Consider the following 26,727-nt stretch of genomic DNA (forward strand, 5'->3'; position numbering starts at 1 on the left):
TAGGGTGTGTAGAAACACTGTAGAAAATGTCATGCTTTTATCATAAAATGCACCTTTGCTTATCAGCTGTACTATTTTGTGAGGTCTGTGCGGTAAGGAAAGTTTTAATTGCTAGTCCCTTACAGACATGACCTATTTTGAAACTTCTGTGCCATGTATTCCTAAACACTGAACAATAACACAAACCACCTAGACGGGAAAACATGGATGCTGACTAATGGCGACAGATTTTTTAAAATTATTATTTAAAATTCCACATCAAAACAAAACATTTCCGCTCTTGAGTAATGCACAACAAAGTATTTTGGTGACAAGCACGTTTCCGTAGTTATTCGATGTTACGCTATTCGCTGCCCTGATTAATAGCTTAACACTGATGAGGTGTTTGGGGCAGCACAGGTTTTGTTATTCAGGTTGCGCCTTGTTGAAACCATTCACTCAGCCCTCAACTGCGAAAGAGACTAAACTAATTACCGACCCCTCTGACACACGCAGAAGATCTCATTTGCTGGAGTGTTTAAAACCCCTGCAGTTCTGAAAATGGTCCCATTCTCACTGAGGATAAGTGCATTGACGGAGCGCAATTAACAAGACTGCCAGCAAGTGGCTACTGTCTACTCACACGAGCGTGCTAAATGGAAAAGATATTCCTGCATTTCACAAATGTCATTTTGTCAGCACGCTGGTTCATTTTTTAATTTATTTTTCATTAAAAATAAGCTCTGGTTTGCACAGATTCACCTGACATCAGCCCATCTATTGAGACATGCTAGTATTAGCTTCAGTCAAGGTTTATCGCAGTTGTAGCATTTCACATCAATACACACACATGTACCCTTAACTATGTGCTAACCACGGCTTTAGAAAATGTGTGAGTAACATACTGTTGTAAAAACAATAGCCATCAGGATCATGAAAAAGTCATTCACCATAACACACATCCACCAACTTTCCTCATATCACCAGCTACTTACCTTCAACTTGTCTTAGAAGGTAGAATTATTGAGAAGCCATATGAACAGACGTATGTCTCTGCTGTAGGCAGGGAGTAATAAGGGACTTTGCAACGAATTGGAAAGGCAAGGGCTGGACACAAACCGCAAACCATAATGTTAAAAGACGAATGTCTTACCATTCAACTAAGGAGCAAGCCTTGTAGTCAAGAGGCAAATAGGTATTATTAGTATTATTTTATTAACTAATCAGCCGCTAGGAGGAGAACATCATACTGCTAATGACTGGAAAGAAATGCTTTGAAGTCCTTGGTCATCACACCTTTAAAGACCTCTCCCTTTCAGATCAGTGTAACGAACCACTGATCCTCCGTAACTGACTTCAGACCTAATGGCTGTTTGCTTCACCTGCTACTGCACTTCATGACTGTTTCTGCAATACCAGGGTATTTCATTTTCAGCAAGCGATTTACCCCGTAAGATTAGCTGATTTTAGTAGAGTAGAAGGCTTGATTTGCAAATGAGGTTAGAGTTGTGGGTTTTAGGACCATCAAAAGAGAAAAACACCTACGTTAAATGCAAGCCCCTCAAATTTTGGCCCTGTTCTGTGTAGGTTCTTTAATTGTCTTTCACGGTCCATCACACTTTATAATTCCTGTGAAAAGATTTTGAAGCTCTTGCAGTTTTTCTTTTTTTTTTTCTTTCTCAGAATGTTTGCGTCTCCTGGTACCCACTTGAAAGGTTATCTTCTTACATGGATCAAACTCAGCTGAAGGAATCACAATTAAAGTGCACCTAAAGTACATAGTAGGGATGTTCTGTCGTTTTATTGAGGTGTTCTGCTGTGTTCTGACACAATAACCTCATTCAAGTTTATTCATTCACTTACCAGAAACCAGAGATAAAAATGACAGAACAGGGTATTTTAAATGAACAAGTTGGTGAATATCTCTTCTCTGAAAGGTACATTCGTAATAAATGTTCATATCATTGTTTTTATCAACATCATTTCTTATTGAACACATGTGTTCTCCCTCTTGGAATGGGGACGTCGTTTTGATTTATTCGTTGGTTCGTACAGCTGCACTAAGGTGAAGTCGGTGAAGAGGTTTGTGTTCATTAAGTACAAGAGCCGTGTGCAGCCTTGGTATCTTACAAGGGTAAAGCTGTAAACTCCGGTACAGGTGTAAATATTATACTGTGATTACCTGTAGAGAGCATACCATGAATTCAGTACCTCCAAAGAGCGAGCCGTTTCAATGAAGTGATACATCCTCATGAACGGTCAATATTGGGTTGTAAATCACGTCAACTACACTTCTTATTCCTCTGTGTGTGTAGATCTCGCACTCCCAATGTCAATGGCAAAGCATTCTCAACATTTAAACCACAACTGCTTCTATATAAACAGATTAAGTGCGTCAATGTTGGGGTTTCATCTGTTTTTTTATTTAGATCTAAGGACTTACAATGTTTATAAGTGTCAGGTGGCTGCCTCTAATCAACTTGAGAGTGTACTTTCTCTTCCACTCTTATGACAGACCCAAGACACAGCAAAGAGTGCGCACTTTCAACTGCATTCGAGGTAACCACCCAACACCCATAAACATACAGAAGCATGGGATTCGCCTTCGCTAAAGCTGTAGTGATCAGGAAAGCTACATTATGTATAGGCAGGGATTCTATTTTTCGGTTTTATTCATTTCATTTTACGGTGCTTGACAGATTGCTCTCAAATCACTAGGATTTTGTTCCAGTATTCTGCTGATTGGATAGTCTTATTTTAACAGTACAATTATGTACTGTGTTTCAATTTGAATGACCAGATTTGACAGACGTTTATTTAAGGCTATTTTTAACATAATGCAATTTAATCGACATTAGTCACAGTATAAAGATATTTATTGTCATTTAAAAAAACAAAAAAAAGTGTACTGTCTGAATTAACAAACTATAAAACAACCAAGGCAATACCAATGAGAACCAGTTAACTTGCTGCAGTAAGGGTGCCCGTGTGGTGTTGGATATGGCCGCTTTCAATTCTCACACATTAATAGAATCAGTTAGCATTTTAGGGCAGTAACACAGCTAGATTAACAGTACAGAGTGTACACAGTAAAGACACTTGGTGCCAACATCAGGTTCAGATTGGACATCAGACTCCATAAACAGCACATGTTCCATAAAATACAGCTAGTGAAAGATTAATTTGGTATGGGTATGAAATATCAGTTACTAATGAGTTTCTGTTGTTAAGATCCACTTTGTATCATGTTCTGTTTTATTCATCCTGGTGACTTTTTTAAACTCTTTTAAAAAGCCCCTCTGTGGCCTCAGTAGAGCTCTCAGGATCATGTCTAACCTCGGAGTACATGTGGCACACCAGAGTGTAATCATTAACCTGTGCCCAGTCCTATACAGACATGTTACCCAAGTTACTATGATGTGTTACACTGTTGGACTGCTATTATCTGTTCTCTTTAGGAGAAGTTTTCATTTAAAAAACAGATTGCATGATAATTCCAGATGATTAGCATTAAAACTGTCTGTACACAAGAACCTAACAAACGATTACAGTATTTAAACATGTCATTCTGAGACGGTGTTTTCATAGACTTCAAATTTATACTGAATCCCATTTTCTTCCTGAATTTCTGTGGGGACACCTGGAAACCTGCAGGAAAAGAAAGAACAACGCGATGTGTCTTGTAAAGGTGACGCACACACAGATTTGTATGATAACCATTAACACCCACAATACTTTGAATTTGAAGAAAATGAGCTGGAAATAATGCTGAAGGGGAGACAGTGAGCTGTACAAAGCACCAGCAATTAAACTAAGCACTGGGCTATTTGTAGCACACCTTGCTTTCTTTCTTTTACATCCATGACATTGGAAGCTACCAGAGAAGGTCAAAGCACTTTACTGGCTGCAAATTATTTCAGTCAATAGGGAAAGCAGCTGGCTGGTTAATGACAGCAAATAAGGGGTTGAGCAGGCTTCGGACAATTTTGCTCTCCCGGTTAAATGACAAAGGAAATGCAGGACTACCAGAAAGAAATGCTTGTGTAAAAAGCTTTCTTTAAACCTAGTATGATGACAGATCTACGTTTTAAAAAGAAAATGCATGTCTGCTACAGCACATGCCCCTTTTAAAACTGCAGGTTAGACATACAGTATCCAGTGACTATAAGTGCACCACAGGGAAGATTACTGCAATTATTTTTAAGCTACGTTGAATTAATACAAATGAATTCATCCAATTCAGATCCGGTTTTGCTTTGATTAGGTATCAATGATGTGTTAATCAAACCAAGATACATATTGCTCTTCACTCACTTTGTTTGCTGGCCCTTTGAAGGTGAACGTTTCTGAAAATAAAGAAAGAAAATGAAAGCAGTGGATTTGACTTACTCTGGCAGAAGCTTGTATTTATCGAGATCGATCTCTGGTAGAAATGTGTCGCACTCAAACTCCTGAAGGATTCGGGTCACAAACAGCCTGTGCCTGGCTGTGGTGTCCATGGCTTCCTAAGAAAGAAAAAAAACACACCAAACAAATCAAAATGTGTGGATGTCAAATGAGTCTGGTGCTCAAGAAAAGGTGCCAAATTGACAAAACAATGAATCCCAAGGGAGCTGGCATGACACAGGTACACATGGCCCCACAAAGCATCCCAGCATGCCTCTCTGCTCCTTGTGTTTTTATGACGCTTTGGTGTTGGAATTGTGATACGGACACTTGTCTGAAATAATTGTATTTATTTTTATTTAGCAGGACCAAAAGGACAGATTTAGGTGTATAGTTTATAGGCAAGAAGCGCAGGTGTGTCTTATTAAACATATTACTTAAAATCAAGGGAAGTAATGTTAAAACTTTACAATGCATTAGTAAGACCTCATCTAGAATATTGTGTTCAGTTCTGGTCACCACGCTACAAAAATGATATTGCTGCTCTAGAAAGAGTGTGGCTTAGTGGTTAGGGCTCTGGACTCTTGACCAGAGGGTCGTGGGTTCAACCCCAGGTGGGGGACACTGCTGCTGTACCCTTGAGCAAGGTACTTTGATTGCTCCAGTAAAAACCCAATTGTATAAATGGGTAATTGTATGTAAAATTAATATGATATCTTGTAACAATTGTAAGTCACCCTGAATAAGGGCATCTGCTAAGAAATAAATAGTAATAATAATAATAATAAAGAAGAGCGACCAGAATTATTCCGGGTTTAAAAGGCATGTTGTATGCAGACAGGCTAAAAGAATTGAATCTATTCAGTCTTGAACAAAGAAGACTACTCGGTGATCTGATTCAAGCATTCAAGCTGCTTTACAATGTGAGTCTATTACCTCTTTTCCACTGTAAAACCGAACCTCGCTGGTGCCGCTTGGAGCCAGCCCAGCGCGGTTTAGGAGGAGCCTGGTTGTTTTTCCAGTGCCCGAGCCGTGCAGCTGACGTCACACACAATGAACGTGTCGAATCACACGTACATGATGCGGTGTTAAGAGGCATTGTATACAAGGTGAGAAGGACAGATCCAGAGGTTGTGGTTGTTTTTCTGTTTTTGTTCTTCATATAGTCACTGAATACAGCTGAAATGCAACGACAGGCTGATTACGCAAAGAGGGGAAGAATGCTTCTCAGAGAGAGCAGCAATGTGGATCTGATTATTATTATTATTTATTTCTTAGCAGACGCCCTTATCCAGGGCGACTTACAATCGTAAGCAAAAACATTTCAAGCGTTACAATACAAGTAATACAATAAGAGCAAGAAGTACAATAAAACAAGTAAAGTACAAGTTTGACAAACCACAATGAGCAAGATACTCGGCCTTAGACGCCACAACGTAATGACGGAAATCACAAACTCGACCCTGGCCCTGCTCAACTGCGAGACACATTCAGATGTGCTGTGAGGCACCGTTCTTACTCAGCTCCACAATCTCCATGGTGACAATCTCAGCAAGGCTTACAGTTAATTCCAAGAAGACTGGGATGTGTTTATGTTCTGCTGATGTTAATCATTTGCAGTTTAAGAATACTCCAAAAAAAAAAAGGGAGACAACTGATTACCACATAAAAAGGCAGAGGTCCCCACTGAGCCCATTTTGGGAAGCGCTTTCTGTCTTTCTGAACTGTGGAGGCTGGTTAACAGGACGGCAAGGAATTTCTCTAAGGCTGTACATCTACATTCGATTAAATGTTTTAACCTTTTGTGTAGAAGGTCACCCTGTTTAAACGGTCATTAATACTTGATTTAGTATTTAAAGCTATCTTTACATTTCGTTGTTGTATTTTTGCAAGTTTTACATTCTATTACATTAAATTCCATTTTACAGCATTCAATTACAGTGGTTTACAAAAAATCAAAATGCTATTAATGATGAAGCTTTTTGTAAAGAAAATCTAATAAAGATTGAGTATGCAATGTACACTTCCCCAGAAAACTAAGGGATAATGCTTGACGTTATATTTCAGAAGGAGTATCGGGCGATGGGAATAAGGGCTTTACACGTTTAAATGTAGGCCAAGTGTTAATCGCTGAGAATCTGGTCTAAACGTTGTGGTCAGGTATGGGGTAAAGTCCTGGATGGGTGGTACGGCAGGTCTCAAATTCTGCGAACCCCCTATTCTTTATGAAATATGTATGTGGTTATGGGTTACAAGAAAATGTAGACCACATGGTTTTAAAATGGGGGACATTAATAGCAGTGGGCAGCAGTGTGGAGTAGTGGTTAGGGCTCTGGACTCTTGACTGGAAGGTCGTGGGTTCAATCCCTGGTGGGGGACATTGCTGCTGTACCCTTGAGCAAGGTGCTTTACCTAGATTGCTCCAGTAAAAACCCAACTGTATAAATGGGTAATTGTATGTAAAAATTATGTGTAAAAAACAATGTAATTGTATGTAAAAATAATGTGAGATCTTGTAACAATTGTAAGCCGCCCTGGATAACGGTGTCTGCTAAGAAATAAATAATAATAATAAAAAACTACATTTCCCAATATGCACTGGGATGCAGGACAGGTGCTTCTCAATAATCAGGGGATAATCAGGGGCTTAGCACCTACAGCTTGTTATCTGTGTGACTATATAAGGCAGTCTCTAGCCTCCTTCTGGTTGGGGAGTTTGAGGAGCGAGACCTGTGAGTATTGTGTTTTGGTGAAATATGAGTTCATAATGAGTTTCTGGCTGACAACGATGAAGAAGAGATTCTTGACTTCTGCTTGTATGAAAACCTCCTTTGTGTATTGACCTGTTTTGCTTGTGACCCCGACAACGAACTGTGCCACCTTAAAAATGGAACTGTTACAGGTATTACCCTGTTGAACAAAATCTGTGTTCCGAGTCCTTCTCCCTTACAACACTGTGTGGAAGGTCCCGGAAGTGGCACAGCTACCCCACTTTGCCACAACGTTTAACTGCATTACAAATATGTAGACCAACTATACACAAGATGTTAGCCTTAGTGTTTACACAGCAGCAAGTATACAGGGCAGTACACTTCTCCATATACAATTAAATGCTGTACACAAATGCAAGTTGCTGTAATTTATAAAATAGTGGCCGAGGGCTTCTTGGGATGGTTTTGTGATTGATTAGAAACATTCCCAATATGTCAACGTTTAAACATTTTTAAAAACATGCTTAATACTGCAATTTACATGCTTAGGAAATGAATTAAAAACCAGAAACACCCCCTGCGTACATTAATACAGACCTGGCACTGGTTATGCACACTGCAAACGTGTGCCAAGGAGCGTCTGTATATACATGCTAAACAGACACAGCTCTGAACGCCCCTTCACTGTTAGGAGCCGTTCACTTATCTTAACTTGGTGGCAAGGCTTTGTAGTGCATTTTCCTCCTCAGTTCATCTGTGGCGTGCATACGACCAGACAAGCCTGACAGACGCAAGGCTCTTGCAAGACTGACAGCTTTATAGACTCACAGGACACCATCACATTTCGAAATGACCATTGCAATGAAGGATGGGGGGCAACTCCAGGACTATAGAGTTCTTCATTTTTCTGATAATGTTTAATATCCTGAACCAATTTCACGTCAGATGCAGTGAGAGATACACAAATGGTTCACCTCCTCCATAACTCACAAACAACACAAAGATGAGAAACCTTGAAAACAGGGCATGTGGTATTTTAACCCTGAAGCTCAATTTTATACTAATCCATGGAGGTAAAAACGCCTTTTTTTCCCAGTAATGGAAAATCATAGAATACAGCGGTGTACCAAACATTAAGATATAATAAAATGAGGGTCACATGACCTCAAAATGGCAGCCGTATTAGGGCAGAGGGCAGTTTAACAACACAGTAAGCACACAGGATGTTTATAATCCTATGAATATGAAGTCACTACCACTTTGGCAGTGCAAATTTGTAAAATGGCTGACACTTCATCTTTCTTGCACGATACCCACAATCAAACTATCGACAGAATCACAGCTGTGTACCAAGTACGAAGCCAGTATTTCAGAGCAATAGGTCATTATCGTCTGGAAACCACAAAGTCACAGTGAAGGGTACAGTTAAGAGTTTACCCGAGGAGTTTCCAGGACACTGAAATGTGAAATGGTTTATGAGATATAAGGTTACAGGATCTTTATAAAATGTTGTTTATTTTAGGGTTACAGGACGGTGAACGTCTGTGTATGTGGGTAATATGAGCACGAGTAGAAGTGAACGCACTGAGGCTGAAAGCAGAGGCCTGGTTACGAGCTGCGAGTGCTGATATAACTCCTACACAGACGTGCGCAGTCCTATAAATCCATATATACTGCTTTACTATTAATGTAAGTTTTTTGTTAAGTGACTCAGGTATGCGGCCGATTGTGATGTCAGTTTTGAATGGAATCTGCAGTAGAATGGAATTCGAAAAGGTGCCTTTAAAGCATGTGACGTCAACCGTGCCGATATGGAGAACACAGCACGGGAAGAAATTAAAGTGGCACGGATGAGGTCATGAATGAGGATTTTCCGTGATGTGTCGTGGAACGCAGAAGGTGAAACCTGCGCTCTGATTAGCTGAACGATCCTGAGCAGTCTGTAAGAGCAGTTACAGTGGCAGTGCCAGTAAAGTCAGCGTACTTTGCTCCTACCGCTGGGGACCATGGGCAGACCGTGCAGATGCAGTGAAAGGGTTAATAATCTCTGCACTGTCTGTAACTGAGATGACAAGATCCAAGTCCTTCTCCTTGATGAAAAACAAAGCTGATAGTTTTCACACTCCTCACCACATGCTGCTAAAGCGGATTCATTGGTTACCTTCAAGTGCGAGACAGTACTGACTGAGAATTGTGTTGGAAGGAGTGATTGACCAAAAAAAAAAAAAAAAGTGTTTTTGTTTTGTTTTCTCCCAGTTGCCAAACCCGACTTTATTCTCTAGCATTCTTGTGTAATATCGCATTACTAAATAACCTCTGTCACTCCAGCTGCTTTTTCTAAAATAAAATAGAAAATACTAAATATGACCTAGCAGGGAGTATACAGAGGACAGGTCCTGTTAGGAACCAAGCTGCCCATCGTGGCTGGGCTAGTATTAATCCTTGCTACGGCTGCTTTGAGACAGCAGTTGATTTTAATGATCTGCACAGCGGAGGAACCAAACACCGCTCAAACCTGCTCCTTTGCAGACCTCGGTATTCAGCCTCAAAATGTGAAACCCAAGCAAGGCCAGTGAATTGGCGGGTTACACCGAGCACCCATACTGTAGATTTAATATTTCAAACAACTCCACATGCCAGATCACCACCTTTGTTTTATTATTCCATTACGAGCTTGTCACATACGCTTTGTATTTTGTTTGAAAAAAGATGACATTAAAATTACAATGGCTCGGTTCCTTTTGAATGAATCCCATACTTCCAGTTAAAAGGAAACAATCCGAAACACACTGAGATTGCAATAGACTGCCCAAACGAACCCCATGTGAAGAGGCCCTTACTGAATGCAATCATTTCTATTTCTGACCCAACTGCTTTTATTGCCGGGATGTAAACCAGCAGCCTCACAAGATGAATCACCCTGAGTCACGCAGTCAGTAAGTATTCACATCAGGGACTTTACTCACGCAAATTCAATTTCCAGCTCCTAACAAGCGGCGCGGTGGGGGAATTAGGGCTACTATAGCAACACCCTTCTAATTAGCAAGTTTCCAAAAGGAGAAAAGCAGCATCGTATTGATTTAATTGATGCCCACAGCATATTCCTAGCTCGACAGGTGCACACGCTGCTGCTGAAGAGGCAACTTACTGTATGTGTTCCTCCATGACCTTTTTCACTTCAAAAGGGACCACTCAGGATGCTGGGTTTCAGATAGTATCAAATGGCAGGTGATTATGCTGGTCTGGCTGCTTTAAAATGGCACTGCACTCACTGTGTGTCATGCGATGCATCAACGGTATAAAGGTCCAGACTTTAACCCCAACGTTTATACTGTTCCAACAGCTGGAGGGAATCAGTAGTTACTTATTTTTTTGTTAATAAATTATACATTTGGTGTAATTTGCTGTAACTAGACTATTATTGTAATACTCAAGTCTCTAGCTTTAAAATGATTAATGCATGTTAAGAATATTTTTAAGATTGCATACAGCATCATTCAAGGGATTATATATTATATATATATATATATATATATATATACACACATACATATTATATATATATATATATATATATATATATATATATATATATATATATATATATATAATATTAAAAAGAAAGAAAGAAAAAATAATTCACAGCTTTCAATGAAGAACTTGCATTTCCAAAAGCCTTTGCAATCAACATGCAACCGCTGTGTCTCCTGGGAGTCGCTCTCCTATCAGTGAATACATGGTATGTAGGGTGTCTCTTATTGTAGAAGTATCATCTGACGCAGTTCCGGGTGGGAGGAATGCAAAGAGAAGCTTAATTTCTAAATCACACAAATGAAGACTGTACTCGGAGTAGCGTTAAAACTAATAACATATATATATATATATATATATATAACATCACTTTTACCAGGAATTTGACACACAAAGTAAACAGCAATCTGTAATATTTTCTCTATTAATACATTTGCTTAATAAAATAAATAAAATAATTGTACATTGCAACTTGTACAGGAATCAAATTAAAAGACTTGGGAATACAGACGTGTAACAAACAAACAAAAACATACGACTGCATATAAGAAAAAGCCCAAAAAGGGTTCTATCAAGTACTGAAAATAAACACTACTGAAAGAAAAGAAAAAAGAAATACAACAAAATCTCAACCAGGCAATTCATCGTTAGCATTCACAGTATCCACTTCTTTCCACAGAAAAGGTTCTTAGAAGTCTCCTTCAAAGAGTGTCTGCCCCCTCACGCTAATGCAACAGGGTTCTTTGAACGGAGATTTTAAAGAGCGAAGACCTTTAATATTTACATGCTGTGTGGCAACCAGAGTCATACGGTAACCTTTCCTTCTGTCAGCCCCTCCCCTGGAGAAGGCCAAATCAATGAGCTCGCTGGCAACATAAAGCATGGAGCGCTCTGCCATTTTAATACACTCCACAGAGCTACTTTCTGCAACACTCATTGTGTTGCCTTTAATCTGAAAATAAGAAAATTCTAACAGGGAGTCCGTTGTTAACTTGTGTTCAACTAGAAAAGTGCTTCCGATTCCTCATTGTTCTCTTACTGTACATCTCTGACAACACAGACCCCAAGGGAGGCAGCTGAAAGTGGTGTGGGGGACATAAGATTTTCATTTCAACAATGTTTTTTTTGTTTTGTTTTTTTGGTTTAACGCCTTTATCTAAAAGAAAGCAGTAGAGTTGCTTAGTGGGTAGAGCTGCAGACTGAAGAAAACACGCTGCAAGTTGCAGGGCCGGATTAGGCTCCAATACCCCTTTTCCACGGGCACATCGGAGTCTGGGGCCCTCACGATACGGGTGGTTCCCCAACTGGCTATTTGTCAAGCCGAGTGAGAACCAAACCATGAAACCGGCCTCACAAGACATCTGAATCTGGCTTGGAGCTCAGGGGCAAGGGCGGGGTGTGTTCCGACTACATATTTTATCCTTCCGTTTTGAAAAAAGATTAAAAGGGTGTAATCATGTTTACTGACAGTCATTAACAGATAAACACCACCGCTACCTACAGAATATGGTTTCGTCCTTTCTCTTCCTGCATACAACATTCTTGCCTCGGATTTGGGGGTGTTAAATAAGTCCCATGTGTAAAGAGCTGTGGTATGGTTTTATTACAAAGCCAGTGCACAACAAGCAGACAGAGAAAAAAGGGGGGGCGGGGGGAGGGGAAGGGAGGGGGGGCCGGGGGTTAACAGCAGACACCTCTGTGGATTGCAGTAGCTGCTAATTTTAGTGAATGGAAATGTAATTTTGGCAGCAGAACAACATCAAAGTCTCCAGTGACCTTACTGCTTATCAAAGGTCACTTTAATCCTGTTTTGTGGTGGAGGGACTTAAAAAAAAAAAAGGAACTGGAGGTGTGTAAACAGCTGGCATGAAACATGAAGCCGGAGATAAAAGCCATATCCACAGTAGAACAGTGCAAATGTACTCACAGAAGTGCTCCACGAAAGGGATGGTATACTAGCATTAGGATAAAGGATTCATCTGAATTGAGAACCAACGCATTAAAAAGAAGCATGTTGTACAGCAGAGGTTCCCAAACTTTTTTTGCTGAGCTTCCCTTCACTGATAACTTGTTTTTGCTTCACCCCCCTGAGATGCCCCATGTGCACTTCCCCCTTCTAATAAACAGTACAGGATTTTCCCAACATAGCATATTCTTCTAAAGACTTAAATACTTAATAAACTTGAACATAAAATAATAGCTAATGAGTCATATTTACCTCAGTGAGTAGGATGATGAGCCAGGTTGCTAGCGCACAGTTTGAGGTAACGTGGCTTGATTTCGGAGAGTTTCAACCTCACCAGCAAAGTCAATCAAATTCTCTTTTAGAGTCACAGCAATCTTGGCCTTGCTACAAAGTTTTCTGAAAACGGATTTCGAACCCAGGCAAAATCCTACAATTAATTTGCAGAGAGAAATGCTCCTCTGTCACATCTTTAACTTCCAGGACCAACATTCCAAAATCCACAATGACAGAAGACAGTGTTGGGAACACAGTCACATCATCTGTCATCAAGGTTACGCCAAAGCACGTTTTGGGGAAAAGCTCTGTATTTTTTCATGTGCGATGAAAATTCTACAGTTCTTACCTTGCAAAAAGGTTAAATTCATTGAGCTTGTCAATATGTCAGCCATATAGCTTAGTAAAACCCAAATGCGCTGGCCGAGCAAGTGTTGGTGAAGTGGGGAGTGACAGTTCATCACCAACATATGACCCTCCTCCCTGAGTTCACAGACTCTTGCCAAAACTTAACCCCATGACAGCCATCAAACTTCTATATGAAGCAAAAGTTGCTCATGTCCCCAACACCACCTTCTGCTGCCTCCCTTGGGGTCTGTGTTGTCAGAGATGTACAGTAAGAGAACAAAGAGGAATCGGAAGCACTTTTCTAGTTGAACATCCCCTCTCTTCACATAGCACTGAGAAAAGTCATGAGTTCAGTGGTTGAACTTTTCTGAAGTTAGCTATTTCTACTGCAGCGGTTAATACATCTTACAGCTCTTTGGCATCGCTTTTGCAGCAAGCGCTTCCCTGTGAATGCAACAATGGCGCCATACACAGCGTGGTGCAGCAGCCTTTATGAGAGCTGCAAATCCACTTTTGCATCCACTCATGGCTTTTCCCCCATCCCTACAAATCCGACACAACTATTCCACTCGATGCTTTTATCCGTCATGTACCCGTCTAAGATTTTGAACAGCTCCTCAGAAGTAGTTCTCGTTGGGGCAGAGTGGCAAAATAAAAAGTCCTCTTTAATCTCAGATGAGCTGATGTATCGAACATAAACTTACTTGGCAGTGGTGCTGTGTTTGAGCTTGTTCCCTATACACTGTGGCTAACCAAGCTCCTATTTAAACCTGGAATGCACGAGGGATCTTGTTCCCATCCCTGTGCAACATGCTTCTTTTAACGAGATGTGTATTCAGATTAATCCTTTGTTCTAATGCTAGTTTTGAATGTTACAGAAGTACACCGTCCCTTTCCTGAACACTTCATTTATTTTGCAGCCTTCAATGCACTGTGCAATACTTCAAAGTTATTAATAAAGCAAGTGAATAACTACACTGTTCACACCCCAGAAGTGCATGTTGTATTTGTTGTTATAGACCCCCACTGCAAGAGCTAGATTTCTGAAAAAAAAAAAAAAGCGTAAAACACAGAAACAGGGCAGCTAAACAGACCCGATGAAGTAGTGTAGAAATGGATGGGAATGAGGGAGACTGCAGCTTTAAAAATGTCAGTAAAATCAAAACAAAGGAACAGCAGGAGTGTGGTAAAAACATGCCTTGTGAAATGTCAGCAGTGATGACGGGGGCAGATAACATGTGGCAAGCCTTGGGAATACAAAGAGATTATGCATCTGTTGATCAGAACAAAAATTGCGTCTGCTCACAAGATAACAGAGGGGTTAGCCGAGAGAATGAAACACACTGATCGATTGAACCCTCTAGAGAATATTATACAGTGCTGCGCAGCAGGATTAGTCAGAAACAAGACTGGATAGAGCTCCTCATTTAATCCATGTTTACCTGACAGGCTAAGTGCAAAAAGTTTTCATGTTTCTGTTTTGGGTTCAGCGCCAGTGATCTGTAAACTATATTTTGACAGCTGTGGCAGATTGGTTTGCTGGCAGTCACTTCTATGACCCAACTGAAAGGTTTCTGTAAATTGACTTTGATTTGTATGAAGTTCAATAAAGAAAAGGTATGAAAATACAGGCTGGCAATATTAACACCTCCAGACTGACACAGCTTCAGCTGACATGACAGATTAGAGACTTGAAAATAAAGTGGATTAATTTAAAAGGGAAAAAACCAAAAACAACACAAGATACCAAAAACACATACTTTTATCTTTTCAAATAAAAAAACAGACTCTCTGAATGCAACAGGAGCAGAATATCACTTCTAATGGTGGGTAGGCAAGAAACATCCCAGGAAATCCAAAAAGAGAAAGACCTGGGTGTTGTAATAGACTCACTGCCACCAGCATCCACACAGTGCAGGGAAGCAATCAAAAAGAGAAAGACCTGGGTGTTGTAATAGACTCACTGCCACCAGCATCCACACAGTGCGGGGAAGCAATCAAAAAGAGAAAGACCTGGGTGTTGTAATAGACTCACTGCCACCAGCATCCACACAGTGCAGGGAAGCAATCAAAAAGAGAAAGACCTGGGTGTTGTAATAGACTCACTGCCACCAGCAACCACACAGTGCAGGGAAGCAATCAAAAAGAGAAAGACCTGGGTGTTGTAATAGACTCACTGCCACCAGCATCCACACAGTGCAGGGAAGCAATCAAAAAGAGAAAGACCTGGGTGTTGTAATAGACTCACTGCCACCAGCAACCACACAGTGCAGGGAAGCAATCAAAAAGAGAAAGACCTGGGTGTTGTAATAGACTCACTGCCACCAGCATCCACACAGTGCAGGGAAGCAATCAAAAAGAGAAAGACCTGGGTGTTGTAATAGACTCACTGCCACCAGCAACCACACAGTGCAGGGAAGCAATCAAAAAGAGAAAGACCTGGGTGTTGTAATAGACTCACTGCCACCAGCATCCACACAGTGCAGGGAAGCAATCAAAAAGAGAAAGACCTGGGTGTTGTAATAGACTCACTGCCACCAGCATCCACACAGTGCAGGGAAGCAATCAAAAAGAGAATGACCTGGGTGTTGTAATAGACTCACTGCCACCAGCAACCACACAGTGCAGGGAAGCAATCAAAAAGAGAAAGACCTGGGTGTTGTAATAGACTCACTGCCACCAGCATCCACACAGTGCGGGGAAGCAATCAAAAAGAGAAAGACCTGGGTGTTGTAATAGACTCACTGCCACCAGCATCCACACAGTGCAGGGAAGCAATCAAAAAGAGAAAGACCTGGGTGTTGTAATAGACTCACTGCCACCAGCAACCACAAAGTGCGGGGAAGCAATCAAAAAGAGAAAGACCTGGGTGTTGTAATAGACTCACTGCCACCAGCATCCACACAGTGCAGGGAAGCAATCAAAAAGAGAAAGACCTGGGTGTTGTAATAGACTCACTGCCACCAGCAACCACAAAGTGCGGGGAAGCAATCAAAAAGAGAAAGACCTGGGTGTTGTAATAGACTCACTGCCACCAGCATCCACACAGTGCAGGGAAGCAATCAAAAAGAGAAAGACCTGGGTGTTGTAATAGACTCACTGCCACCAGCAACCACACAGTGCAGGGAAGCAATCAAAAAGAGAAAGACCTGGGTGTTGTAATAGACTCACTGCCACCAGCAACCACACAGTGCAGGGAAGCAATCAAAAAGAGAAAGACCTGGGTGTTGTAATAGACTCACTGCCACCAGCATCCACACAGTGCAGGGAAGCAATCAAAAAGAGAAAGACCTGGGTGTTGTAATAGACTCACTGCCACCAGCAACCACACAGTGCAGGGAAGCAATCAAAAAGAGAAAGACCTGGGTGTTGTAATAGACTCACTGCCACCAGCAACCACACAGTGCAGGGAAGCAATCAACAAAACACACATAATGCTGGGTATCCAGCCACAGTGCACAATTCAAGGGAGGTCATGATGAGGTTGTATAATGCACTGGAGAGACTGCACTGGAATACTGCGTTTAATTCCGAAGTACCAAAGGGAACGACGAAGAAAGGCTGAAAGAACTGAATCTATTTAGCTTGGAACAAAGAACCAGGGGGAACATGACTGATGTGTTTAAAATCTGAAAAGGAGTTGACAGAGTTAAACCAAACCAATACTTTAAACACAGCGCAGTAACCAGGAACAGAGGACACAGCTGGAAATGAAGCGGAGACAGACAGAGGTAAGGAGACACTTCTTCACACAGAGAGTGGTGAGGGTTTGCAATTGTCATGTTGTAGAGGCAGAATCACTTGGATCCTTTAAGACCCAACTTGACAAGTTTCGAGTTACGAGGAACCGTACAAACTTAGATGGGCCGAATGGCCTCCTCTCGTTTGTAAATGTTGTTATGTTCTTACCCAGGCTTTACCCTAAAACCAACCCCCTTGTTTAGAACAAACTAAACTCAACAAGGTAAACTTCCCTTCATCATTACCTACGGCGAGCGAGGACGTTTTCCCATCACATATAACATTTGTCAAAGTTTTTGGTAACTGTACTCAATTCAGAATGTATTAATCTGACAGGAATAATATTATATCTTTATTTTTATATAGCGCCTTTCATGATGGACCACCATCACAAAGCGCTTTACAAAGGTAGGCTGTGAACTGTGCATTACATGCAGAGTCACTTACAATAGGACATTGATTTAACATCTCATCCGCAGGATGGAGCACAAGGAGGTTAAGTGACTTGCTCAGGCTCACATAGTGAGTCAGTCCGTGGCAGATGTGGGATTTGAACCGGAGACCTTCTGGTTACAAGCCCTGGACTTTAACCATGGGATCTCACTGCCTCATTAACTAACTAAGCTATGAACTAAGCTACTGTTAGTTGAGTTAGCAGTGGTGTAAATGGCTTCAAATTAGTGTCCCTTGCTTTAACTAAGAAATTGCAGAAATGAACCAAGCTTCCTGCTTTGGATAGAACACTTTAGTATAGAGCACAGCTGCTGCAAGACAGATCAGTGGTTCTAGAACTTTTCGGGTTGGGGGGGCGGGCTGCTGGACCGTTTAAAGGGAAAGAAAGATAACATGGCACTCCTGGCCCTAACACTTAGGATAAATCAATATACGTCTGTGATCTGATCTTCTAAAAGAATGAACCCTTTCCTCAATGCATTCCCAAATAAACCTCCATTATGTAACCTGTCTGTAGACTCAAGACAGGATCGGAGCTGCTGCTGCTGCCCGCTGTATGGAATAAGCAGCTATAATGAAAACCTCTCCACACATATTCCCCCCCCCCCCTTGTCCTTTTGAATTGCCGGATATGTAAATTGCCCACCTGGGAACGTGAATATGCAATAAGATATTGTAGAAACAGCTGCGTCTGCTCGGATCGCAGCAAACGTTTTCTTTTTCAAAAAAGCGATCTGCACAACAGAATAAACCCTTTTATCTTTTCAGTGGGCCAGATAGCTTTCTTCTAATGAACTGGCTGTTAGATAATGATTCTGCATAAAGATGAGACTAGAATAAGACAGCAGCTATAAAGTCACTCGCCCCCTTTGCAATTCTGCTGAGGTAAGGAATACACAGGAGCAATGGACCATGCCAGGTGGAGGGTCCCAATGATGGACAACAATATGCTAGCATGACTACCATGGGTGGTGTGGCTGTACAGCTATGGCCAAACGTTTTGCATTACCTAGAATTTTAGGATTGAGACATACAGTGGCTCTCAAAAGTATTCACCCCCCTTGGACTTTTCCACATTTTATTATGTTACAACATGGAATCAAAATTGATTTAATTAGGAGTTTTTGCCACTGATCAACACAAAAAAGTCCATAATGTCAAAGTGAAAAATAAAATCTACAAATTGTTCTAAATTAATTACAAATACAAAACAGAAAATAATTGATTGCATAAGTATTCACCCCCTTGAGTCAATATTTGGTAGAGGCACCTTTGGCAGCAATTACAGCACCGACTGGATGAACAGCCCTCAGTACACCTTCCAGCCCCTTGTGGAGTCCATGCCACGTCCCCAAACGGAAGCCCAACATGATATTAGGAGCAGGTCCTAACAAATTGGCCAGGCAGTGCATGTTCTGCCTGCAATATTGCTAGAAGTGGCTTTTGAAGTATATTTTGAAGTAGGTACTGCAGCAACAATCCCTGCAATTATTTATTATGTTAAGATATTTAATTAGAAGGTCAAACAAGTATTTAAGTAGAACCAGGTGCTGGACTATTGTTTCATTAGACTCTTGTTAATTAATTCTTAATTGCTTAACGCCTGCACGTTACATACTGTGCACATTAATCATTATTCAAATACATTTTTTGAAAGTTTCATTTGACGATTTTAAAGTATTTTCAATCCTCTAAAATATGAATTCAGTGCCAGTTAATGGACTAAATAAGGTTCAGAAGGTTAAGATTTATAAATGGCAGTGGAAGTGCTGGCCCCTCAGCTGCTTTTATGTAGCTCTCTCTGTGAGCTGTAATCAGCCTTCAGACAAGCACTACCTCACGCATGTTCTCCTGTAACACCACTGCATTACACATGAAGGTATATATGCTAGAAAGAATACACACAAAATGTGAACGAACAGCTGAATATGTAGTTCTACTAAAAGAAAAGTATAACATTCGAAGATGTTTTAACTAGAAGTCTTTCTCAATGTCGTTGAATGTTATGAATTTATTTTAGCATTATTGCATATCCCACCATTGAGTGTTTTACAAACTGCTCATGAATTGTAGAACAACAACCGAGGAAGAGGAGGACGGAGAGAGTACAGGGTTTGATGTCGGGGTTCTCTCTTATTTCATATTAGTTTTCAAGGAACATGAGTGGATAAAAAAAAAGTACCTTGTAAATGGCGCTTCCTCCTATTATCCACACCTGGTCTGCTTTGTCAGCTAACTCTGCACCCTCCAGCATGCTCAGAGCTGAACTGAAATCATGAGCCAGGTAGTGTGCTCCCTCCGGGAGCTCCCTGGAAATAAAAGCATGCATTTCAAATGAGACCGGTGTTAGCGAAGGACTTACAAACTCAGGCAGAAAGCCATGTTTACTTGAGCCTAGTTTGAACACTCTTACATTTGTAGTGTTTGAAAAATTGTCCTTTTTCAGTCTTTCTTTCACCCTGGCAGTCACAACAATCATGTACCATTCATTGCTTTGTGTCTGCAGCACCACAGCGCAGGCCACTGACTGAAATGTTCTGTGCAGCTCTACATGCATAAGGAAACGTCCTGTATAGGTGTACGAGCCCTTACTTCTCCCCTCATGCCAACAAAAAAAGAGCATGATCAGATAAGAGAAAGAAGGTTCCCTGTGTCCCTGTGCTTTTCAACAGATAAGCCTGATTTCAGAAAATACGTCTGAACCGTACTTCCAAATGCAACCCTCCTTGATAGGGACAGAGAACAGCACATCTGAAAAGAAGTGCAGACTGTCGTCGCTGGGGCAGCTACATTAACAAGCAGTGCCTGCCGGCACCCGGACTCTTCCTGACACGTGCTCCATGGGGAAGACCGCAGGAGCAGCAGCATGGCAGTACCATTCAAGGCTGTCAATTATACTTGACTCCTAATGACGTAACATTATTTCAACCTTGCAAAAACAATTCAGACTCTCTCGCCCCATTACTGCTTGCTGACATTTCCACATCCAAACCGGCCATGGCTGCGCAGTAAATGGGTCATTCCAGGTCAAGTGGGTCTAATTCTAGGGAGATATTTCTAGGGGTGTAACGATTCATCCAGACACTTTCTTTACATGATAATTCGTATCGTAATAGAGGCATGTATCGTGATACAAGCCCAAAAGCACCTGGAGCAGATCCTGAGCATGTGTTTCCTTCTTTCTGGTTGATACACACAGCACACCACATGCGCTGGAGAAAAGGTTTCCAGGTGCAGAGTGCTTGCTAAAGAAAGGATGCCGGAAATATTTCAGTACAAGCAAAGTTGTTTAATTCTGCTCCTTTTAAAAGATCATATTTTTTTCCAGTGTTGAGTATGTTTAGCGTTATATGAGATAATAATATAATATTTGTGATGGTGCTCATATAAGAAAATGGATTAAAAGTAGGAAACATTATCTTAAATTGCACAAGTGGGCCTACATAAGATTCCATACATATGGAAAAAATAAGAATGATTCAATAGACTGGTTCATTTCTACAAATTCACCCCATAGTAGCACACTGAAGGTGAAACATGCTACAGTAAATATTTTGAGCATCACTTGTAGGCACAATCCCCATGTTGTCGTTTAGGTCCAGATAGCTGAGATTTCCTAGCTGGTACTCACTTGAGCTCCCTGCTGAGGACAACGTTGATTCGGTTCTTCAGAGGCCGATTCTGCTCTGGGATTGAGAACCACGTCTTCCGGCCCATAATCACGACATTCTGCTTACCTTTGAAAAGCAAATACAACTGTCAGACATGATCTCTCCTCGCTAAAATGGATCACTGTTCCTCCTTTAAATGTGATCAGATTGTTAGGTTAAAATGGATCACTGTTCCTCCTTTAAATGTGATCAGATTGTTAGGTTAAAATGGATCACTGTTCCTCCTTTAAATGTGATCAGATTGTTTGGTTATTTGCTTGTTTTTTAATTTTTTTATATTGTGTTTTTTGTAAAGTTATACTCCACAATTATTAGGTCAGTTGTGACAATTACACTGTCTGAAAACAGCACTGACTGAAGCACAGCGCTCAGGGTTTATGCATTTAGGACCGACTGCATCATACTACCCAATTGCTCGAAACAGAAGGCTGTGGACGTCGACAAGTTAACCTCATCGAGTAGTTTGGCGTTAGATTAATTCAATTAGGACTCAACTTCATTATAGACTGACTCTGTACAAAACGGCCGATGGTATGAACTGGGCAGCTCGTATACCTTGGAAGTCCAGAGCTGCACAGAGTTTATAATGTGTACGACAGGATTGTATTATCCATGTATATCTACACTAGCAATACAGTACAGTCTTATCCACGTGACTGAGGGTATATCAGGGGATGTGATGAAGCAATCTGTTCCTTTGTTATGGTTGCGAGAGAACCGCTGAAGGACAGTAAAGTAACCGCGAGTGTTTTGTGTTTGTTTGTTTGTTGTTCTAATTGTACTCGTTTGTCATTGTTAGACGGCTAACACGATCCGGGAGCTGCCGTTAAAGGCCAGCACCAACCCGGACAGCACGGCACTACTGTACACGAACACATTGTATTTCACCACTTGCACGTTAGCACTCACTCTGGACTTGTGATCGTGTTTGTGTTCTGTGTGTGTTTATACTCTGTTTATTATTTCGGGACTGAACCCCGTGGTTTTAACTGTCAGTCTGCTCTCTTCTGCCAGTGACTATTGTTTACAGTCGTCAAATGACCAGGATTATAAAATAATAAAAGGATAGTTTGGCCCGTGAACTTTGTTGTTTGTCATCTGTTTGAGCACTGCATCACCTCTACACCTGCGCACTGCAAACCACTTTGCCACACATGGTTATTTGGAAGCTTCCTCAGTGCGTTCTTTTATGTAAACTGTTTAATCTTACTGGTCACTTGAATGCTGCCGTCTACACATTAAACACTCTGTACAATCCAAAAGCGAGCGTTGTGCTTGCTCTTGAAGTGAACGCAACAAAGCTAAACATTTTCTGACAGGCACACGTGGGGTTTGACACCTCAGGGCTGCACCCCCACTGTACAGCTAGGGTTATAATCTTGGCTAATACTCCATTCCTGTAAATGTGAGAAGTATCCCCAGTCTGCTCTCTTCTGAAGCAGTGTGTTTCTGACCGCACCACAAGCCTGCATTTACAGGCAAGGTATAGACCTGGGCTGCTGAGTGAAAGCAGCGGCACACTGCCATCTGGTGGAAATAACAAGAAAAAAGCACATGCTGGATATAAAAGGCGTCTATAGTCATTTTTCTATTTAAATAGCCCGCACTTGCAGGGTGCAACATTGACCACTATCTGAACTTTCACAGAGAGTACATCAGGGAGAGCAATAAGACTCCTTGCATTGCAGTTTGATCCATCCCTGGTTTTACTACAAGTTTAATAAGACAAGCCTGAGTCTGAGCTTGGAGTAAAACCTGGAATGGGTGAAACTGCTATGCAATAGGAGTCTCATTTCCATCCCTGTACATTATGTTCTCCTGAAGGCCTGCTGCAGTGGGGGTATAGTCGATTGCTTCAGAATAGCCCAGCACATGTGCTTTATAATGCTAACCTATGCTTTTCCATGCTTTCGCTATGCTTTATTACACTTTGCTATGCTTTTACTATGGGGCACTTTTCTAAGGGTCGGTATTCCAGTAAATAGCTAGGGTTTACAGCTGAAGCTGATGGAATGAGAAAGATAAGAGCGATACTTGTGCAAAACACGCTCACAGTATAGTGGAAGTGTGCTCACGTGCGCGTTTGCCACCAATCCCTGACTTCTTTTCAAGGAACTGGGCAAGAGCTGTACGGCGGAACAGCGAAAGCAGCTAGAATTAAGACCCTGCTGAGTACCGTACCTTCTACTGAGGGCGTCATCGTCATCTTCTGAAAATGCTTAAATTCATTGCTGTTGAAGAAAAAAGAAACATCACAATAAACAATGTGTATCCAATAGTAACAGATACGCTAAACACAGGTGTCTGTCTGAACTAATAGTCTGTATTGTTAACACTAAGTAATACAGACAACAGCAGGAATGAGGCTACTACAGTATTACTAATAAGTTACTGTGTCTGGCTCCTTAAAAAAAAAAAAAATACAGCTGCAGTACTGTTGACGTATTGCTACAAAATATGTTGCGCTATTTTTGTTATGTAGAAGTACAGTAATACAGTAATACTAACACCACTACATTTATAAAACATGACTTTCCACCTTACCTAAGTCTCTTGGGATGCCAAGGCAGATTTCCTTTGTTACCGATTCCCAGGTTGGGACACACGGCCACAATACAATTTAATGTGTGAGACATGTTTCCACTTCTGCAACACCTCTGTTCTAGATCAGCCTCGGCACGAAGGGCGCGCGCTGTGCACTCTCAACCCCGCCCCTCTTTTCGAATTCCCGCCAGCCTGTCAATTGCACCGGAACCTGAAGTGAAATGAAGCCGACACCAGTAGCAATACTTATGAAAACCTAATCCACAATAATGCAAAGAGACAGATACCAAAACAGTATTTTTTTTTTTTCCTTTAAAATTGGATCAACTGTGTCTGTGTCTTTAAATCCATATAGTTCGGTTTGGGGGAAAAGGGGCGGGCCAATTGAACGTCATTAACGCGCCAAGGTTTCTGTAATACCTTCATACTAGTGTCTATTCAAAGCATTTGAAAAGGTTTGCAGAAAGCGTCGTTCAGTTCATGTTCTGATGTACATTTTTCTGGAATAAGCGTGTATACATTTATTATATGTATCATGCCAAAAGCAAACAAAAGCAGCAGTGCTGGCAAACAGGCTGCTATCAGTAAATTCTTTAAGCCGGTTAATAATAATAAAGTTACAAGCAGTGCAGTTTCTTCAACCGGCAATGGAATGAACTCAAAACCAGCCTCGTTATTATTATCACAGTCCGGGGACAAGGTAAGATCAAGGGCGATGCGGAAAGCATACGGTTTACTAATTCCGCTGCCTGGTAAAACCTTGGGATTTTAGAGTAGGTTGTTTCCAGTCAGTGGAATGCCACGATGCATTAGTTTTGTTCATGCTGGTTTATCCCTAAATTGCATATTCTCCTGCACACGTACTGGAGGTAACCAGTGTGTTGGTCTATAGCCTGAGTTTGAATGAGACAAGGAGCTGTTTCAGGAGCTGAGGAAATTGCATTTGTTTTTCTCTTTGCACGACCACTGTTAACTTTCCATGCATTACCTTTGCTGGTAACTGATTGCTCATAGTGCTGAATGTTGCTAACTGGGCTAATGTTTTAACGCAGTGCTTCCCTTGAGTTTAACTATACGATCTGCTACCAGTGCGAACAAAAAAAGACCAAAACATTTTAAGAGTTGAGATGCCGCTTATTATATTCCTACAAAACCCAAATACAATAGGCTCTTTATCAACAATAACACACACGATTCTGATTTAATTCAGTTTGCACTGTACACATTTTAGAGAACCGGAAAATGACAAATATGTTGCTTATTTTCTCATTTTTATGTGAGTTAACTATATACAATGTTCCCTTTCATGCATGTATGTACATTTATATACAAGCATGTATTAAATGGCGATAGACAGGTGTTATGTGACCTGTAGCACACGCTTTAGTGTAAATGGGCTGCCCCTCATATCTGGTTAATTAGCTATGCACATTTAGCAACTGTGACATACAGTACTGTGTAAAGCTGGATCAAGTCAGTTTGCAGGCTGGACAAGATGACCGGTCACATTGTAATAGTGTTTTCTCTAGTATTTCAGGGATGGGAATAAGACTTCCATTCCATAGCAGGTTGATCCAATCCTGGTTTCACTAGACACACCTGAGCTGGTTACCTGTACACTGTGGCTAATCACAGTCACAGTAAAAGCAAATATTCTTTTATATATGAGACTACACAAATTGCTAACGTTCCCCATGAACATGTGTAAATAATGATGATGTACAGTGCTGCCATCTTCCCTGAATGAATTAAAGGTGTAGATTTCTAATAGGCCCTAAATGAAGACCACATTTTTTCTTGTCATGACTCCAGACAGATATAGATAATGCAGGGAAATATTTCTTTTTGCCCTCCAGAAACCGGGATCAGGGAGAAAAAAGAAACACTCTTCAGAAAACGAACCTAGCAATAAACGGACAAAGTTATCACAAGTTCAGGATGATGAAGACTGTATTTCTGTGCAGAATAAAGAGGTTAAAGGTGAGTAGCTGGTGTGAGCGTGACCTCATTCAGGGTTTTATCTCCTGCGTGACACAAATATCTCCTGGTATGGAGAGATAGTAGAGTTCAGAACTGAATAATTCATCTTGAATAAAATTATGTATTGAATCAGACTCCTACTGCATAGCAGATTCGCCTATTCCAGGTTTTACTACAAGTTTGAGGGATGGCACTCCATTAATATGCAATGCCATTGCTGCAGAGAGGTAGGCAGGGGATCGAGGTGACGAATGCACCTTTCAAATGAACCCCAAACATGTGCAGTTGGATTGTGGTGGCCAGTCTCTGCCTTGCTCCTCAAACCCTTTGTGCAAAGGTCTGGCACTGCAGATGGGTGCAGATTTGTCTAGAAAGTTGCCCTCACCATCAGGGTATACGTGTAGCATTGTTAGGTGGACTTGATCCCCAACAAGGCTTAAGTAAACGACAGCATTCGTTAAGCCCACCAGAGTAATCCTACGGGACCCAGGGTATATCAGTGAGATCATGCCCCATACCAGGGTGATGCCATGTCCAATCAGTGTAGACCGGTCCTAATAAAGTGGCCAGGCAGTGTACATGTGACGTGCACACCTTGTGTTATATGTTTGATTTCTTTCACACAGACGAGCCCATGGAGTTCTCCCGAGCCCGCATCTCCTCGTCCACGCTGGGCAGGCTGAAGGGCTTCAGCAGCAGCAGCAGCGGCAGCAGCAGCAGTGTGAAGGAGGGTCTGTCTGGCAGGGAGAGAGGGTCTGTGAGCCAGAGCGACAGCAGCTTGAGCGAGTCGCTGAACAGCAGCATCACAGCGGAGGGCTCCTTTGAAGAAATGGGAACTGAGTCCAAAACTAAAAAGCAGGTACTGCACAGAGCATCACATTCCTGTAGGAATGGATTGTGATGGGCCAAATAATGAATATATGAATGTAAAACTTCTCATCAGTGCAACAGCATTCTTAATCCCTGATTGTTTTGCTGTTGATTTTTTATTGGACTTTGACTGGGTGATTATAGTTGAAGGGTGGCTGCATTTAGGTTCTCTACTGTTTAAATCATTGAAGTAGAGCCCAAGATCTTTTAAGATCTCAAATAGCTAATGTTAATTCCAAGTGGGCTTTGAGTAAATTCTACAGAATTGGGAATG

At 41.3% G+C, this 26,727-nt stretch overlaps 2 protein-coding genes across 2 annotated transcripts in view; one reads left to right on the forward strand and one right to left on the reverse strand.

Annotated features, from left to right (window-relative positions):
• Window positions 1-2,837: 2,837 nt before the first annotated feature.
• On the reverse strand, window positions 2,838-23,845 carry LOC117403567 (dihydrofolate reductase-like). The gene is made up of 6 exons (XM_058986633.1): window positions 23,604-23,845; window positions 23,241-23,290; window positions 21,020-21,125; window positions 19,571-19,697; window positions 4,369-4,484; window positions 2,838-3,627 (listed from the first exon to the last, which is right to left on the reverse strand). Exons 1-6 carry the CDS (start codon window positions 23,693-23,695, stop codon window positions 3,543-3,545), a joined length of 576 nt encoding a protein of 191 aa, XP_058842616.1. The 5' UTR covers window positions 23,696-23,845; the 3' UTR covers window positions 2,838-3,542.
• Window positions 23,846-23,900: 55 nt separating this feature from the next.
• LOC117404116 (DNA mismatch repair protein Msh3-like) overlaps window positions 23,901-26,727 on the forward strand; it is a 75,015-nt gene continuing 72,188 nt past the window's right edge. The window contains exons 1-3 of the mRNA XM_058986625.1: window positions 23,901-24,303; window positions 25,460-25,583; window positions 26,210-26,442. Coding sequence (XP_058842608.1) covers window positions 24,139-24,303; window positions 25,460-25,583; window positions 26,210-26,442 — 522 coding nt within the window. The 5' untranslated portion in view covers window positions 23,901-24,138. The remainder of the gene's footprint in view (window positions 24,304-25,459; window positions 25,584-26,209; window positions 26,443-26,727) is intronic.

Source organism: Acipenser ruthenus, chromosome 2 (genome assembly GCF_902713425.1).
Source record: "Acipenser ruthenus chromosome 2, fAciRut3.2 maternal haplotype, whole genome shotgun sequence".
Classification (NCBI taxonomy): Eukaryota; Metazoa; Chordata; class Actinopteri; order Acipenseriformes; family Acipenseridae; genus Acipenser; species Acipenser ruthenus.

Excerpts from the sequence above, each read along its gene's own strand:
- LOC117403567 (XM_058986633.1), bottom strand. The coding sequence starts at position 23,695 with ATGTCTCACACATTAAATTGTATTGTGGCCGTGTGTCCCAACCTGGGA. Across the intron at positions 21,126-23,240 it reads GATGACGCCCTCAGTAGAAG|GTAAGCAGAATGTCGTGATT; the intron begins GTACGGTACTCA and ends TGCTTTTCAAAG. Across the intron at positions 19,698-21,019 it reads GTCCTCAGCAGGGAGCTCAA|GGAGCTCCCGGAGGGAGCAC; the intron begins GTGAGTACCAGC and ends TTTTATTTCCAG.